General features: G+C 43.4%; 1 protein-coding gene across 1 annotated transcript; it reads right to left on the bottom strand.

Moving 5' to 3' along the window:
- Window positions 1-4,165: 4,165 nt before the first annotated feature.
- Window positions 4,166-6,906, bottom strand: LOC139677953 (vitelline membrane outer layer protein 1-like). The gene is made up of 3 exons (XM_071568451.1): window positions 6,739-6,906; window positions 6,003-6,097; window positions 4,166-4,451 (listed from the first exon to the last, which is right to left on the bottom strand). Exons 1-3 carry the CDS (start codon window positions 6,904-6,906, stop codon window positions 4,166-4,168), a joined length of 549 nt encoding a protein of 182 aa, XP_071424552.1.
- Window positions 6,907-18,692: the final 11,786 nt, after the last annotated feature.

Raw genomic sequence — 18,692 nt, 5'->3', positions numbered from 1 at the left:
CCTGCTGCTTCTTCTAGCCTCCTTCAGAGCTGTGCCACATGTGCGTGGATTGATGGAAAACTGCTTTTTGCCTTCCCCAAGCCTATTCATACTCCGGATCTGAAACTGCCACATTACCAGCAGAGTCAGGAATAATTCCTGATTGGTCTTTGGTCTTGCCACTAGTCCCATTAACAGTCCATGGGAACTGTGTGTAAGTTTCTTTGGCAATGTGTTCCTGACTCCTAGATGTGCCTGAGACACAGTGTCTTTTTGAAGTGATGCAGATGTAGCTACTCACAGATTCCAGCTAAGAACATGTTCAGCCATATCAGTTCCAGCACACTTTGGTAATGTTGTTATACCTTATTTCTGTTGAAAGATTCTGATTCCTCCACTCTGATTGCAGTAAGTGGCTGAGACCCACTTTCAGGTCCCACCCCATCTTTTCTGTGTATGACTCCTGTTTTGCAGGTGGACCATTCAGAGACCAATTTGGAAGTATTCCATCAATACTCAGATGACAGAAACATACCCATTTTATTTTGAAGTTGCTGATTAGTACATGAGAAAGTACATGAAAAGGGGGTGGTATTCTGTCTTCCAAATATTTCTTGGAACAGCTCTCATTTGGAGTGTCTGCTCACAGACTGATAGGAAGTTATGTTACATCTGACACAAAATGGAAACATAAAAGGTCAGTTTTGCTGATGCTGTGAATAATTCTTCCCAAGCGAAACCTCAACATTTAACTGAATCATTCCCATTTGTGGAGAAGCATCAGATGTTCCAAGTCTTCCAGCCTGACCAACCCTCTGGAGAAGGAATATGCAATTTGAAGACAGTTTTTCAATTGTCTACGTACCTACACACACACACACACACCCTCACACACACACTTAAGGAAACAGGCACTACGTCTTGAACAAATCACTCAAAAGAGGATTAATTTCTTCTTTGAAGCACTTTAGCTCAGTGGTAATGGTCATTCCAAGAAATTGCTCCACCTGGAGAACTGAGAAACTAAAAGACTTCTTTTCCCACACATAACTGGCTCCACACACAACTTAGATTCACACAGCATATCTTTCCAAGAGACACAACTTACTCACATAGTGAGAAAAAAAGCACTTGAAAAGTTGTGTTGCCACATTTGCTGGTGACACAATCATACAGTATTGTACAAAATGCTTGATAGCTTCTGCTTGTCCTACATGCTCTGGTGGGAAGTGTCCAGTAGTTGGCCCTCTAAGACTTCTGTGAAGTGCATGCAGCAACTTGCCTCTGCCTGAGCAAAGTGATTCCCCAGGCTTTGGGAGATGGTGCAAATAATTGTGTCAACACGATTTCTGTTCACTTTCATCAGATTAACCCTGTTTTGTTTAGATCAGCACAGCTATTTTTATTTCTATGTCTTAAAATATCATCTCCCTAATTATACTGGATGTCAGTTTGCAAGCTGAAATGATTCCTTTTTCATTAGAACATGGAAGCCAAGCAACTAGATTCAAATTGGGATATCACCATGTGCAAGGTTTGGAAAGAGCAATTTTGGAAAGTAAGTTTCTGTATGGTTACTCTTAAGCCCAGATAACTGTGACAGCATCAGAATTTAGATTTAATTTAGTTTAGTTCAGCTTATTAGAAAAAGGTTGCAACTTTTTTTTTTTTGCTTTTATAGGGCTGTGAGTGGTTTATTTTTTGTTTCTTTTTATTTTGTCATTGAGGTTTTGTTGAGGTTTTGTTTTTTGTGGTTTGGAGGGCTTTTTGTTGTTGGGTTTTTTTCCTTGCCACTAAGTGCTATAGCTGAGGGATTTGAGGGATTTCTTTGTTTACAGAGAGCTGGATATATGACAAATAAGTACTTTTTCAGAAACTTCCAAATAGAGATGGAAGTTAGAAAATGCTCCCTTGAAGCTAATAATCCCTTGTATTTCAAGTGATGGCTGAGCTAGTTTTACAAAGTTAGCTTCTCTTTGATAAAGCAGTTGCATACTTAAAATATCTGGAGTCAAGAGGAGAACAGAAAGCAGTTAAAGAATCACTTAGAAATATCAAATTATATTTTAAAAAATACCTTAAAACATTAAGAAATAAACCAAATCCTGAGATTAAACAACTCAGAGCAATGAAAGTTTGCAGCACAAGTTCAGACTGGAAAATTTCATATTTTTTTTTTCAAATGAAATCATTCAAATCCTGAAATCTTTCTAAGATTTCTTCTTGCAGTACTGAGGTTTTGCTAAGTACTTCACTGGAAGTAACTTTAGATGATGTCATCAGAGATGCATCAGTGTATCCCAGCTGCACCTCAAGAGGCAGCAGACAGGAAGCAATACCCGTACAGTACAGACAGAGCCAATAGAAATATTTTATTCTCCACCTGGTTGCAGTAGATGCAATCAGTCCTGAATTCTGTATGGTTGGCTTCTCCACTCATCACCCACCACTAAGGAAATTCCTGTGAGGTCAAAATTGGGACTGGAAGGCAAAATACACAAGCATCATGAGAAATTGCTGTGTGCTTCAAAGGCCAGAATTAAACAACATTACCAAATACCAAACATTCCATGCTTGCTGTTTGCTTTGCCAATAAAATTCCTACTCATCACTTCCCTGATGCAGAGAAACCTTTTATTTCAGCAAGAATCAGCTATGGAGCATTGCCACCAGAGACAGTACACAGGACAGACAGAGTAGTGATCTACTCAAAAGCGGACTCTGACATTTTTATCAAACCCCTTTTAACCAAAGTATTTATCAAATTTATCCTATTGTTTTGCCTGTTACCTAGCATTTCTCTTAAAAGAAAATACAATTATTATTTGAGTACTTTTTGAGGTAAGCAACAGGAAAAAAATGTACATGAAGGAAGAGACAGAGTGTTGATGGCTACCATGAATGTGCTCAGGAGAGGATGTGAACTGACAGCAGGAACATCCACCATCAGCTCCACATTGCTCCACATGGCTGTGGTACTGAACAACATTCCTACAGCTCAACCAGCCATCTAGAGAATGATAACACCATGCCACTACCTTTTTCAAGTATACAAAGATGCATAATGCATTGCTTTGAGGGAATTGCAACAGCTACACTTCCTAAAAGGTGCTCAGAGAGGCAGCAAATCTTCTCCAACTCTTGCCAGAGAGGCCTGGTGGTTCAAACATCAAGGCAAAATAATGATCTCCAGGCCTGATTTTTCCCCAAATGAAGAGTATATTCTTAACATCTGGCAAATCAGGACAAGGTAATAACTTCCAGCTTACCTAGCAAATTAGAGCATAAAAAAGTGGATGAATGACATAGAGTGTATTTTTAGTTTGGATTCTCTCTATTTAGAGCTTACCTAGCAAATTAGAGCATAAAAAAGTGGATGAATGACATAGAGTGTATTTTTAGTTTGGATTCTCTCTATTTAGAGCATGAAGCTCAGAGGCAACAAACAAAAAAACCGAGTCCCAAGAAAATGTTTTACACTAACAGCAGGGCACACTCACTTTGGGGAGATACCCAGATGGTACAGTAGCACACTTAGATGAATGAACAGTGTAAACACACTTTTCTAGCTGAAAGTGTTTCTGAAGGTGGGAGCTCAGGTACGAGCTAACAGATTGCTTGTGAAAAACATGTACAAATCTTGAGGGAATTAAAGCTAGGAGTGGGCAATGATAGAAAACATTTCTTGCTTCTCATGAGCCCACACAAATTTCTGGTTTGACCCAATTAGCTCTCATGGGTCATTTTCACCTTGGTCAGAAACTCCAAAGAGACCCCAACTAATACCCATTCTTCCCTGCTTGTTATATCAGCAGAGCAAATATTATTTCAAATAAGGGAAAAATGGGCAAAGCAAACCTCAAAGAAACTTGCCAGTGAGGGGAAAAAAAATTTAAGAAATTTGTCAGCTTTGAGCAATTGTCAGAGACTGGGCATTTTCTCAGTGACGTACCAGCAGTACAAGAGGCAATCATTCTCTTGAACATAACATACTTTGGTAATTACGAGCAGCCATGCTAACACATCAGTAGCAGTAAAAGACATTATTGTCAAAGGCATTGGCCAGTATGGCAAGATGAAAGCAGTCAAAATATCACAGGCATGTCCCAGTAGGAAGCTAGACCAAAGCTTTACTGACACTTCATTTCCTGGGATGTGTAGGCAGTGATGGAGGTGGAGCAAGTGCTCATTTACAGCAGAAGAACTTCACATTGTTGAGTGCTGTGTCATCCTGAAGCCCCTGTGGAGGCTCTACCTTGGTCTGGAGACCACATAACTTGCAGCTTTGGCTCCATGGGCCAAAGTTACCCCATGACAGTCCATCACCTACTAGCACAATTTCATTTGAGCACCTGAACTGAATGTTGTTGGCTGCTGTGTCATCACCGCCTCCTTGGGAATTCTCTGTTCTCAGTGAAAAGGAGATCAAGTAGCCTCCAGGGCAAAATTGGAAGCTGGTCCAGGTACCCCACCTAACAAAAAGCAGACAGAAGAATTTCTGGGTTCTGCAAGCTGCTGGGAAGGGCTCCTTCTCCTTGTCATGGAATCATAGAATCGATTGAGTTGGAGAAGACCTCCAAGATCATTGAGTCCAACCCTTGGTCCAACTCTAGTCCAATTACTAGATCATGGCACTCAGTGCCACATCCAATCTGCATTTAAAAGTCTTTAGGGATGGTGAATCCACTACCTCTATGGGCAGCCCATTTCAATGCCTGATTACTCTCTCTGGAAATAATTTTTTTTCTGCTCTCCAACTTAAATTTCCCCTGGCAGAGCTTGAGCCCATCGTGCCCCCTTGTCCTGTTGCTGAGTGCCTGGGAGAAGAGACCAGCCCCCACCTGGCTAGAACTTCCCTTTAGGTAGTTATAGACAGTGATGAGGTCACCTCTGATCCTTCTCTTCTCCAGGCTAAACAACCCCAGCTCCCTCAGCCTCTCCCTGGGGGAGAGGCTCCCTCAGCCTCTCCCAAGGGACTGGGCTTGTGCTCCAGTCCCTTCACCAGCCTTGTTGCTCTTCTATGAACTCACTCCAGCACCTCAATATCCTTTCTGAACTGAGGGGCCCAGAACTGAACACAATACTCAAGGTGTGGCCTCACCAACGCAGAGTACAGGGGAAGGATCACTTCCCTGGTCCTGCTGGCCACTCTATTTTTGATACAGGACAGAATCCCATTGGCCTTCTTAGCCACCTGGACACACTGTTGGTTCATGTTGAGCTTCCTGTCAATTAGTACTCCAAGGTCCCTGCCCAGCCTGGAGCACTGCAGGGAGTTGTTGTGGCCAAAGTGCAGGACCCAGCACTTGGCCTTATTGAACTTCATCCCAACTTCATCCCAACTTCATCCCAACTTCATCATGCTGATATGAAGTTTAACACTTCCTTACTCACAGCCATGACCAGCACAGCATCCTGCTGCAGTATGGGCCCCCTTACTTTCTCCTTTTTTTCTCTTTTCATATAAGATTCTACTTTTAGCTTCATTTATATCTCATTAAAAAAAAAAACACCAGAAAGTCTGAGATTGGACAGTTATGATTCTGGTGGAGCCTTCACGGGGAGCCTGAGCACACATTTTATGATGCATCCCTGACATGTGTGACAAGAATGCACCAGAGAACAGGGAGAGCAGACATTCCACTGTCCAGAAGTGCAGTACTGTTCCCTGCAGCAGGGCCACCCAAGAAGTTTCGTAACGTGTGGTTAGAAATCCCTTTGCTCACGTTTGCCCCATGCGTTGCAGAAATCTGAAGAAAGACTCTATGCCTGGGACATACTTCAGGAGTTAACAGGGCTCAGAAGAAATTTCAAGAGCAAACAAAAAGTGGTACTGTGAGGTAACCGTGTTTAATTACCATAAAAATTAATAAACACAGTCCCCAACCACCTGCTTTAGTTCAGTATACTACACCACTGTGCATACAAAGCAAGTCAGAGAAGAGACTCCTGCAAATGGTAACACCTGTGAGGATTTTGTGAGCTGTTGCCTGGCAAACGAGAGAAAGCACAGTGTTACTTACTCCCCCACCAAGGACTCGATTATTGAGTCATCTTGACAATGCAAGCGTATGCCATTCAGAGCAGTGTCATCTCTTCCAAATTTAGCAGGCTCCACCTGCAATAGAAGTCACACAGGGACAGAGATAAAGGCAAGGGGGAAAAGACCCAGAAAAAGTCCTTTATATGACTGTTGTAAACAGTCCAAACTCCTTTCTGTAATGAGAAAGAGAAAATATCTTGAGAAGCACATGGAAAAGATGCCTGTTACTGGGAACCAACATACCCCTTGTAACATGCTCTTTGTATTTTCTGTTTCTGAACAACAGGTAAGGCAAAGGCTCAGAGTTCCAGAAGAAACACTGGTGGAGGATGTCTCTCTCTTTGAATCCAGCAGCAGATTTTAGCACTGGCATGACTTCTCTCAGCAACATGAGCCACATGTAGACTATGCAACTGCCAGCACCTCTATCTTGACTGAGAGCAAAAGAATTCTGGCAGCACCTCTGCTTTTGCTGTATCTAATGGGAGAACTCTTGTTCTAAGAAGAAAAAATAAATTGCATTTTTCTTTTCTGGTGTACCTACAGTGACAATATTTGCCAGAAGACTCATAGCTTTATGTACACAATACCATACTCAAGAAGAGTTAAAACTCTGCAGAAACTCCTTAGACTCTGGAGAAGACCTTCCTAGGAGGTGGAGAGCTTTAGACCAGGGTGCAAGGACAGGAGATGGTAGGAAATGGAGAGAATTTTACCTTCAGTGCAAATCCATTGGCATAGCCATAGTGGCAAAACTGTGCACTGCCCCACTTGCCCCAGTGGCCTCCATTGGGCACAGTGAGGACAGAGGTGTATTCACGCTCCCCTGTGCCTGGGGTGCAGAGGAGGAACAGGGTGAGTGTAGCTGGCATGAGGAGCTTCATCTCTTGCACTCTGCATGTGCTGAAGGAGAGCCAAAATGTGGGTAGGGGAATTTATACCCTGCCAAGGCAGCTTGCCTTTCCCCACCAGTCCATCAACAAACACCATCAGAACAATAGTTTCTACCCAGGAAGTGACACAGCACTTGCTGACCTGCTCACAGTGCCCTTGAGGAGCTCCTCTGGGAGTTCAACAGCCAAAAAGCAGCAGATGCTGTAGCTATGGGTGTATCCACTGTCACTGGAGGGCTACAGGAAGACCTAAGACTTATGTGCTCTTTGCTGGGCTCACAGTAGAAGCTTAATATCAATTTCTCCTTCTGGCTATGCAGATATTTGACCACAGGGATATTTGCCTTCTGTCATAATCATTTACCTATTGCTGGATGTCTGGCAAGGTGGGTCAAATTACATGAAGAAACATAAAGGACCTGCTCTCAAACCAAGTATAAGTAAACTCAAGCCTTGTGTCTCCCAACACCCTCTGTTGAACAGGATTCCTGGTAAGCTCAACAAATGTGTCAGTAATTTATGGTTTGAATGTCCTGCTCTTCAACTGTCATTTTTACCTCAGTAAAACACAGTATGCTTTGCTTTGCAACAAGCTTAACGGAAGTCAGACATGCTGGGTTGCCCACAGTGATTCTCAAGGATCACTGAGCTATGTGCCATTGGAGGCATGTTGGAAGGCAGGTTTTGAAGAAACGTGATGCTGAACCTGAGGGCACAATCTTAGAGGAAGTCACAATGCAGGAAAAAGTGAATTTTGAGCCCTGGAGCTGAGACTCTTTTAACATAGAGTTAACCAGTGCTCCCCAGGCCCTTGCAGGTTCTGATGAAGCTGTTTGTCAATTGGCAAAGAGGAGAATACATTTTAGAGAAGTATCTTGAGTCTGAGGATTCTATAACAGTGTGTGGTGCCAAAGAATTTCCCTGTTCTAGGTTTCTCTTCCAGTATCTGCTCTGTTCCCTCTGTTCCTGTCCCATTAAGAGGTGATGCAATTCCCATCCTCGACTCTCTTCCATTTGTCAGTGTTGTACAATATGTGCAAATTGAGATGAAGGGAAGTTGGATGAGCCTTTGGTGCAAGGCACCAGAAGAATGCAGCATGTGATGGAAGCACAAATTGGTTTCCTTTTTAAACCAGAACTTTTTATTACTTCTCCAAAGGGGTGTCAAAATCCAGAGGAGATGTGCTTTCCCCCCTCAAGGACTGTGCAATCACATCTAGGAAACCAGGTGTATTTGCTCAGGCAGGGTCACACAGTGGTAGCCAGGGACACTCAGACCTGCCTTAGGCTGCAAAGGAATGGAAAGGAGCAGGAGTCAGGAAGAAAAGGCTTACACGTGGTTGAGACTGCAAAAGAAGCAGCAAGATCCCCACATTTATCTCTCCTTTGCTAACACCAAAGCATCGCCCTTGGCCACTTCAACTCTGGTAGCACTGATGTAGATACACAGCCTGGTAGAACCCATCTCCCCTCAGACTCTGGTCAAATCATGAGATCCCTGTCTTTTCCCAGCCCCACAGGGATAATCCCAGGGAACACAAAGCCCACAGTGTGCAGGCAAGTGGGATGTGGCCGGAGAGTGGTGAGGCCACCTTCAGGGATTTTGCCATGAGAAATTACTCTCATGCACACTTCAGAGGCTCATAAGAAAACTCAAGCCCATGACAAGAACCTTCACTCTGAGACTTGGGAAATATGATTTTTTCCATTCATAACAAAACAACCTGGTAATCTGGGGTGCCAAATGTGAGTTGTCTTGGGCCTTATTTCACAGTACATAGCTTAGATAGCAATTAATAAGTACAAAGAAGAGCAGACGTCAATTTTTGCTACCATGTAATGGTGCCAATTTTGCTTGGATGCCTCTACAAGTTTCATAAGATCATCTTACACAAACTATCAAAATCAAAAAAACTCTGCAATGGTAAGATCCAGCTCTCTTACTGACACAGGTACCCTGCCTTCTCAGTCCCTCACTTGTATTTTAATATCCTTGCAAATGTCAGAATAGCTTTAAAGAAAAGTGGAAAACTGATGAATTTGATTAATGAAACAGGACTATAGTCAAATGATGATGATACAGGGTGTTTCATTCCATCATTATTCATCCAGTTTAATACAACTATTTTTCCAGGCAGAGGAACATAAAAATTATGCCACTACTATCCAGGAGCAGGGAAGGGTCTAGTATGGTCGTTTGCCAGGGGAGAGAAACAAAGGACAAGCATTGTACACTGATGTGCATAACATGAATCAGACGGTCAGAGACAAGCATGAACTTCTTCATTCCATTTTGTGGAATTAAAAAAAGATTTCCTCTAAGGTGAAATCTTCTTTATGTGCTCAAAGGAGAGAATTTCATCCTAGATTGAGGTTCAGGAGCTACACCTGCTCATAGATCATCTGCCAGCAGGATCTCCGGGCTGGGAGGTGAAAGCAACTCCTGGTGATTTAATTTTCTCTACAAGTGAATAAAACCTGGAAGAAACTCAGGTTCAGAAAATTATCTGAACCTTTGGGCCCAGAGAGTGGTGATCAATGGAATAAATTCTGCTTAGAGGCCAATAACTAGTGATGTACTCCAGTGATCAAAACTGGGTCATGTCCTGTTTAACATCTTCAGGAGTGAACTGGATGATGGTGCAGTGTGCCCTCAGCAGGTTTGCTGGTGACACCAAAACTGAGAGGAGTGGATGATACACTAGAGGGTCATGATGCCATCCTGAGAGTCCTTGACAGGCTGGAGAAATGGGCCAAGAGGAACCTCATGAAGTTCATCAAAGAGAAATGCAAAGTCTTTCAGCTAGAGAGGGACAACCTCAGGTACGAACATATGCTGGAGACTAGCCACCTGGAAAGCAGTTTGGAAGAAAAGGACCTGGGTATCCTGGTGTAGACTGGGTTGAACACAAGCCAGCAATGGGCCCTTGTGGCCAAAAAAGAGAACTGGAACCATGGGCTGCATCATGCAAAGCATTGCCAGCAGCTGTAAGGAGGTGTTACTACTCCTTTACTCACTCCTGGTGAGGCCACACCTGGAGTGCTGTGTCCAGTTTTGGCCTTCTCATAACAAAAGAAACATGAACATGCTGAAGAGAGTCTAATGAAAGGTGAAAAGTTAATTAAGAGATTGGAACACCTCGTCTATGAGATGGGCTTCTGAGAAAGCTGGGACTGTCCGCCTAGAGAAGAGAAGGCTCAGGTAGGATCTTATCCATGTCTATAAATACCTGAAGAGACAAGAGAGCCAGGATCTTTCCATGGTGCCCAGTGTCAGGATATGCAGCAATGGATACAAGCTGAAACATGGGAGGTTCCCTCCGAACTTCAAGATAAAGTTTTTTGTAGTGAGAAAGACTGAGCACTGGCATAGGTCACCCAGGGAGGTTGTGGAGTCTCTGTCATTGGAGAAAATCAAAAGCCTGAGCAACAGGGTCCTGAGCAACCAGCTCTACTTGGCCCTGCTTGAAGAGAACACTGGACCAGATGGCCTCTTTTCAGCCTCAACCATTCTCTGAATCTGTGATTCTGTGAACTGAAAGAGAGAAGGACAGGAACAAGGCAGCATAAATCATAGAATCATAGAATCAATTGGGTTGGAAAAGACCTCCAAGATCATCAAGTCCAACCCTTGGTCCAACTCCAAACCATTTACTCAGTCATGGCACTCAGTGCCACGTCCAATCTCAGTTTAAAAACTCCAGGGATGGTGAATCCACCACCTCTCTGGGCAGCCCATTCCAATGCCTGATTACTTTCTCTGGAAAGAATTTTTTCTGATATCCAACTTAAATTTCCCCTGGCAGAGCTTGAGCCCATGCCCCTGTCCTAGTTCAGCAGGTGGAACCAGTTATCAATGTGTGGGGGGTGATCAAAGCTGTGTATTCTACCCCCTCTATTCATTTCCCAAGGACAATGGACCATTAGCAGCAGCTGCCCAGGGAGTCATTAGCACCTTCACACCCAGCCTGAGGGGGCGTGGCTGCTAATGGGCCATCAACAGTTCAGGGATACCCCATGACTCACAGAGTTAATCACCCATTGTGTGAGTCCCCGCCCTGGGGAAGGGACTGGGTGCTCCCTGAGAGTACATAAGCAGGGGGCAAGAAGACTTTGGGAACCACTTGTTGGATCCAGAGGAGCAGCAGGACCTCAACAGGAGGAGATCACCTCTCTCAACCAGTCTACAGGCATCACCTGCACTAACAGGTTTTTCAGTTCCTTTTGCCTTGGACTCGGAGGAGCCACACGGGTCTCAGCATAAGGGCTAACAAACCCCTATGGGTTTGTGCCACAGGATACTGGGTTATACTGCTGGGGTTTGTGAGTTGAAAGCAATTTCTCTTTGTGTTGGTGTATTTATTGTAATATCTTTCATTAAATTGTAACTCTGATTTATAATCTCTCTTGTGGTGGGTCCATTTCTTCTGCCACTTTACTTTTAAACCAACACAGACCCCTTGTCCTATTGGTGACTGCCTGGGGAGAAGAGAACAATCACGACCTGGCTATAACTTCCCTTCAGGTAATTATAGACAGTGATGAGGTCACCTCTAAGCCGCCTCTTCTCCGGACTAAACAACCCCAGCTCCTTTAGACTCTCTCCCTAGGGCTTTCCTGAACTGAGCACAATACTCAAGGTGTGGACTCACCAACACAGAGTACAGGGGAAGGATCATTTCCTTGGTCCTGCTGGCCACTCTATTTTTGATACAGGACAGGATCCCATTGGCCTTCTTGGCCACCTGGGCACACTGTTGGCTCATGTTGAGCTTCCTGTCAATTAGTACTCCAAGGTCCCTTTCTGCCTGGCTGCTCTCCAGCCACTCTGTGCCCAGCCTGTAGCGCTGCATGGGGTTGTTGTGGCCAAAGTGCAGGACCCAGCACTTGGCCTTATTGAACTTCATCCCATTGGAATCAGCCCATCTCTCAAGTCTATCCAGATCCCTCTGCAGAGTCCTCCTGCCTTCCAGCAGGTCGACACTCCCTCCCAGCTTGGTGTCATCAGCAAATTTGCTGATGATGGTCTCAATCCCCTCATCTAAATCATCAATAAAGATGTTAAACAGGACTGGACCCAATACAGACCCCTGGGGAACACCACTGGTGACCGGCCACCAGCTGGATGCAGCTCCATTCACCAGCACTCTCTGGGCCCGACCCTCCAGCCAGCTCTTAATCCAGGAGAGGGTACACTTGTCCAGGCCATGGGCTACCAGCTTTTCCAGGAGTATATTATGGGAGACAGCGTCAGAGGCCTTGCTGAAGTCCAGATAGACCACATCCACAGCCTTCCCCTCATCCACCAGGTGGGTCACCTGACTGTAAAAAGAGATCAGATTGGTCAGACAGGACCTGCCCCTTCTAAACCCATGCTGGCTGGGTCTAATCCCTTGCCCACCCTGAAGGTGCTGTGTGATTACACTCAGGATGATCTGCTCTATAACCCTGCCAGGCACGGAGGTCAGGCTGACAGGCCTGTAGTTGCCAGGGTCCTGCTTGCAGCCCTTTTTGTGGATTGGGGTGACATTTGCCAACTTCCAATCATCTGGGACTGTCCCAGAGAGCCAGGACTGTTGGAAGATGATGGAGAGCGGCTTGGCAAACTCTTCTGCCAGCTCCCTCATCACCCTGGGATGGATCCCACTGCTCATTTCAGTGTTGTATTTTGTGAGCTGCAGGAAGGGTTGAAGGCAGCAAGTGTCCAGGAACTCAGAAGCAGAGTGGAGTTAAACACCATCCATCAAAGAAGATGTAAATAAGTACAGAGGGATGTTTTTGGCTGATTGACTGTGATTCTGTGTGCTCTAGGTCATTTACTCCTTCCACACTGTTACCAAGGTAGTGGTTGCTACCCATCATCTCTCGGTAGCCATGTTCCTCAGCAGCTCTAATGTCAAACTGACCATTACAGTTAGGTATAAATCAGTTGTAAATCACATAGCTTGGCTCTGTCAAACCTTCCTCACCTGCAGCTTGGGATGTAGATAAGAAATCACACAGAAATCACACCTATTGCAAAGAAACATGAATGGGCAATAAAGAATCTATTCTATGAAAGTATGAATAAGCAAACAGTTGGAGTATTTAGAAACAAGGGGTGAGATTCTGAATGAAAATAGGCATCTATAGTGTGAATATCTTCATCTGAAATAATTGCAGTGAGCTCCATTTATAGCTGCTGAAAGAGACGACAGAACAACAACAGAGAGAAATGGATATCTCCAAATAAACCTCTCCCTAAAAAATACCCATTCTTCTCTGCTGACTAGAGGGAGGCATTATCCACATCTGGACTAGTTTTATAACCTCAGTTTATTTTTATTCTTTTGTAGGCTAAAAACAGTAGTGCTGAATGAGAATTTGTTTTCAGTAATATGGGCAAATGTTTAAGAGAAAATGAGTAATCAAATTATGTGCTGTCTGGTCCTCATTTTCTCACTTGCAGAATTGACTCAGATTAATAGAAAATAGAATACCAGGAAAAATGCAAGGGAGAGACATCAGAAGTGATACAAGAGCCAGGATTTTCTAGTTACATGAGCAGAGAAAGAACCTTTACAGCAAACAACAGACTAAGTATAGCCATTTCTCAGATGTAAGAGGAGATAGTTTCACATTAGTGATGGGATGTAAAGAAGACCTCCCAGAGAAGATGATGCTCCTATTGTTGTGAACTTATTTTCAGGCAGTTCCCCACCTGCCTGTAGCCCCTAGTTTTCATATAAAAATTTTCCTTGGTAACTTAGACATTTTAGTTATTTATTAGGCTGAGCATCCACTAGTGTTTTTAACATAGAAATTATAATCTTTACAGTTTCTCCCATTTTTAATTTCTGTATTATGAATAGGATTGTTTTCCTTCATCTATGAATTATGTATGTTTTCTTTCTATAGCCTTATCCATTATTTGCTTATTTTCATTTTTGTTTACTATTACTTATATTGGCTTAACACCTTCTTTTGAAAGACAAACTGCCTTGTTGTGGGATTTCTCAATTTCTTTCCGTTTCCAATTCCTGTCTGAGAGCCAGCATGGCAAAATGCTTACTTTTCCAGAGACTGCCACAGAACAATCCTCCCTATAAACAAATCTGAGGTAGAGAACCTGAACAAAAGCAGTAAAACAGGTTGTCTGTACCTGCAGCCCTAAGGCAGGATCAATCCACAGCCAAGTGCTTCCAAAGGATATTCCCCCAGCCTGTACTTTAAAACTTTCAATTATAAACACACCACAGATTCCTTAAGCAAGACAGTCCAGTGCTCAACTGTTCTTACTGTTGTACTGGCTCTCCTAACAGCTCCTGAAATGTAAGCTACTGGTGTTTTTTCATATTTATAATAATATAGTTTATTTGTTTCTTCCCTGCACTACTATTTACACACTTGAAGTCTGTTTTCAGTCTTGTCTTCTTAGTAAAGAACCTCAGTTTTTTCAGTCCTACTGCTTAAATCATTTTTGAGATCTGGTGTTTGTGGGGCTGGTTTGGATTTTTTTTCTCTCTTCTATCAGCAGGTCTGCAGCTTCCCAGAATTTCTTCATGCAGAACTGTACCAAATATCCCAGCTAAGATGAACCAATATGCCTAGGAGAGAAAAAGGATTATTCAGCATGGCTTGAAGGTTGTATTTTTGTTTAGGTACTTCAGTACAATTCTTGTCATTTTCACAACAGTTTGGTACTGTTGTCTCACACTCACTATACTGACAGAGAATCTCTGCTCTTTTACTTCATAGTTAATTAATTTAAGCATTACCTGACCACACATGAACAGAAAACACATAAAATGTCCACTTGTCATAGAGATCTCATTGTGATTTCTACCTGCATAGGAGCCAGAAAGTAAATCAAATATCCTTAAGATACCTGCTGAGCAGAAAGCAAGCAGAGACCCTGGCCAGTCCCAAAGAAGTTGTTTTGCTTATGTCTCATGGTTGTTTACATTCTTTACACTGAGACATTCACTTCTTTTTAAGGCTGTGCTAGGGGCCAGAATTGGCAAGAAAGGAAGTTCACAAATTAGGACCAGATAATAGTAGCTAAAAAGGTAGGAGTATCTGCTCAGGCAGGATTGTACAATGGCAGATGGGAATGGAGGGAGCTGCTGTCTGGCAGCAGTCCAGGTGTGCTGGAAGGAGAGGGAGGGGAGCTGTAAAGAGAACAGCTGGGACCTGCAGATAAAGCCAGAGCAGACAACTCAGTCCATTTCTGCCCAGGGTACAGGACATCACTGGCTAAGAACATAAACCGAGGCATTGTCTGATTTGATATTGATACCTGACCCTTTCTATAAAGGTTTAATCCCACATATGCTGCTTTCTAGACCATTCATAATTTTTGCTGATCTCTTCTGAACTGTACTCAGCTAGTGCAATGCTGTTTTGAACAGCTTTTCAACAGAGACCTTGCCACTGCAACATGATGCTTCCAAGGTGAAATTTTTCTGATTGTTTAGTTAAAATGCCCAATTAGATTGTGAAGGTGGGACTGGCACCTTTCTTCCTGTAGAACTGCTGCCTCACCAGTTACTCTCTCTCAACCCTCTTTGAGGGTGTCTGTTCTTGTTACTATAATACTTTGCACCTGTGTGTATTTTGAATTCTATCCCCATCCTCTAAGGTCTTCAGCATCTCCCAGGTTGATGACATCTATAAATTTAACAAGCAAACTCTGTATTGTTCTGTGCAAGTCATTAATAAAAATATTGAGTCATTGCAGACCTAGAACAGCCTCCTGTGGAATATGGTTCAATATGTGTTTCTATAATTGAATCAGCCTTTCAACAATTTTTTCCATTGATTCAAATAGTTAATTAACTAAAAAAGAAAAAAAAAAAGCAAAGAGAGAGAGAGCAAGAGAGACAGACAGTCCTGTAGTGCAGATTTACTGACAGCCAGAGATCAAACGGCAATTTACACCCATTGCAACTCTTCAACTAAAGATCAGTTCACATATGAAAACTCTAGCAACTTTTTCTGAAAATTCACTGGGGAAATTTCTCAGGAAGCTGAGCCTTAACCATAGCCACAGGCTATTCAGTTGCCTGAAAATGAGTGTTGTGGCATATCCAAAGTGATCCATCCTCCTGCTCTATGTCAGGGTCACACTCCCCTGGCTCTATATACTACAGACACACTAGTGCATACCTGGGATCTCTTCTCCGGTAAACCAAATGGTTCCCTTGGTGGGGGCAGGCTGCCACCAGCTACAGCATACTCTGCATTGGGATGCAAATCAGTCAGCACTACAGAGGCAAGCCAGTCACCACTGCTTGGCCATGGAAGGCTGTCTGGTGCTAACAGCAACGCCAGCAGGGGTACTTTGGTCCCAGATCATCGCACAGACTCTCACAGTCCTCTGCAGAGAGCTACAACCTCCCAACTGCTCTTGTCCCTGATGTCACTTTGCCCAGGCTCCTACTGGTGGATCTTGACTATCCTCAGTTCCTTTCCTCCCTCTTTAACTGTCCAGTAGAAAATGGCAGCGTGTGGTGTGGCTGGGGTTTGGCTGTGCCTGAAGTGGTAGTGTGGCTCTGTGTGCCAGCTCAAGAACACCAAGACAAAAAGGACAGACCAAGGTCTGCTTAGGGTTAGGGAGAGAAGGAGGAAGGAAGAAAGGAAAAAAAAAGAAACTGCAAAAAGCTCTGAAAATAAAATCAAATGTTTTTATATTATTTTGATAAATACCAGATCAGTCAAAGTTACTTTTGTTTTTTAGGACTTTATTAACAGATCCTGAATACAGGTAAAGAGAGGGATGAGAAGAAAGGAGAGAGCATGTCTTTCTTTGGCATCAAAATGTCTAAAAGTTTTTAATAGATGTAAAGGTCTTTTTCTTATATCAAAATTTTGCGTCTCCTACGGTGACTCAGGGTTTGGTTAAAAATACTTTAGCCACCGCTCGAAGGTGCATGCTCATAAGCAGAGCAGATTTCACTCTGATCTACACACAAAGTCAGGCAATGTCATGGTCTCTACTATGCCACATGTTTTGACACAGAGTCTTGAGGCTATCACCTGAAGGCGAAGACCCATATGAGAGAGTCTGTGTTCTTCCAGAAAACCCACACGTGGAATTAAAATCCCTTTCCAGTCCAGAACAAGGCAGAAATAAGCAATGGTCATTGGGAAATACCATGTGAAATTATTGCTGGCCACTGCAGTCTGAATGCTTCTCTTGATTGGGAAACTCAAGGAAAAGTTCTCTCTCTCTCTCTCTCTCTCTCTCTCTCTCTCTCTCTCTCTCTCTCTCTCTCTCTCTCTCTCTGTTTCTCTCTCTCTCTCTCTATCTCTCAAGAACTCTCCACAGGCAGTCATGATGATCCAGAGAATTTACCTTGAAACAGATATTGTCTACTACAGTTAGCCATCCACTTCTGGAATTGATGCTGTAAGGTACCTTGATCCAGCAAAGCCTTTAAGCCCAGCATTAATCTTCTGGACATCATTTATATTCTTAGACTTCAGCAAGTGCTAAAGGGCTTTTCTGTGCTTGAGCTTGCAACACCTTAAAAGCTGTTCAATGAGCAGCCTTTAAATCAAGGTCCCAAAGTCCTTATCACTGACCAGAGAACTGATGACCTGGGAGGCAGCCCTGATCCTGATACAGCTTCAGTTTTGTCCCAGAATGATGTGAGCCTCAATGATCTGGACTCACTGCCTTTGCCTGGGGATCTGGACTCACCCATGTGCAAGGCTCTGGACTACCAGAAGGTAAATCACGTGTAAGCATCAACTTTGCTAATGTGTTACTCTGGGGTCTCTGTCAGGAACAGATGACTAGGGGGAGCACTGGTTAGGCACAGATTAACCTAAGATATCCTGTACCTCAGAGGAGTTTGGAGTGAAAACATGAAGGCTAACCCTTCTGGGTTATAAATAGGTATTTCTTCTGTCATTTTGAACCTGCTATATGCTTGATTGCAGCTCCTGCAAATGCACTGATCTGAACCTCCATCTCTTGCCTCACTTCTGTCACAGACATCAAGAGCAAGAATTGGTTGCCACCTGCAAACAATGGTAGCTGTTTGGGGCATGACCTATTTATTATTTATACTCTGTTAAAACCCCGATCTAGAAAGGTCAGGTTTACTTCACTGAGGTATCCAAGGGCTCTACAACACTCCTTTCTTTCACATTTCTCCACACAGTAGTCCAGGCACTAAGGTGCATGAACTAAAGACAAAAGAACCAATTCACTGTGAGTGCCAGATTTCCTTGACTAAATTTCAAAGTTTCAGGTATTACATAGGATTTAATAATTCAAGGCAAAGCTACAACTGCTTGTAGAAAACTCCATTCTAAAGTTGAAACCATAGTGCCTGATTTTAAACAACTCAAAAAACAACCAATGTTTGGGAATCCAACTATGAATGAGTGAAATGATCCACCTTGAACCACCAACAGAGGCATGATGGAGGTGCCCTAGGCATCATTCACACTCAGTCAAGGCTCAGGATTGAGTCCCCAGGCCCTTTCTTGCTTCCAGTCATCCCAGACTGACCATATCTAGACCTTGACTCCCTGTACATGATCCCAGTGCCAAAACCCAGTCTACTTTGCAACATTTTCTACTTTGTCCTTTGACCAAAAACTTGGAAAGGAAAAGATGAACAAATATCCCATAATCGTTTAAATTGTAATATTAGATGGGGCATATGTGCCACATCCCACTGGTTCATTTTGTTACGGGTGATGCTGAGGGCTGCAGGGAGCACGAAAATCTTGAGGAGGTAGAAAAAGTAGTGGAAATGAAACCGGAAGAGGCAGATGTCTCT

Source organism: Pithys albifrons, chromosome 1 (genome assembly GCF_047495875.1).
Source record: "Pithys albifrons albifrons isolate INPA30051 chromosome 1, PitAlb_v1, whole genome shotgun sequence".
In the NCBI taxonomy this organism is placed as follows: domain Eukaryota; kingdom Metazoa; phylum Chordata; class Aves; order Passeriformes; family Thamnophilidae; genus Pithys; species Pithys albifrons.
Note: the sequence above shows the minus strand (reverse complement) of the source record. Positions and strands in the feature narration are given on the sequence as shown.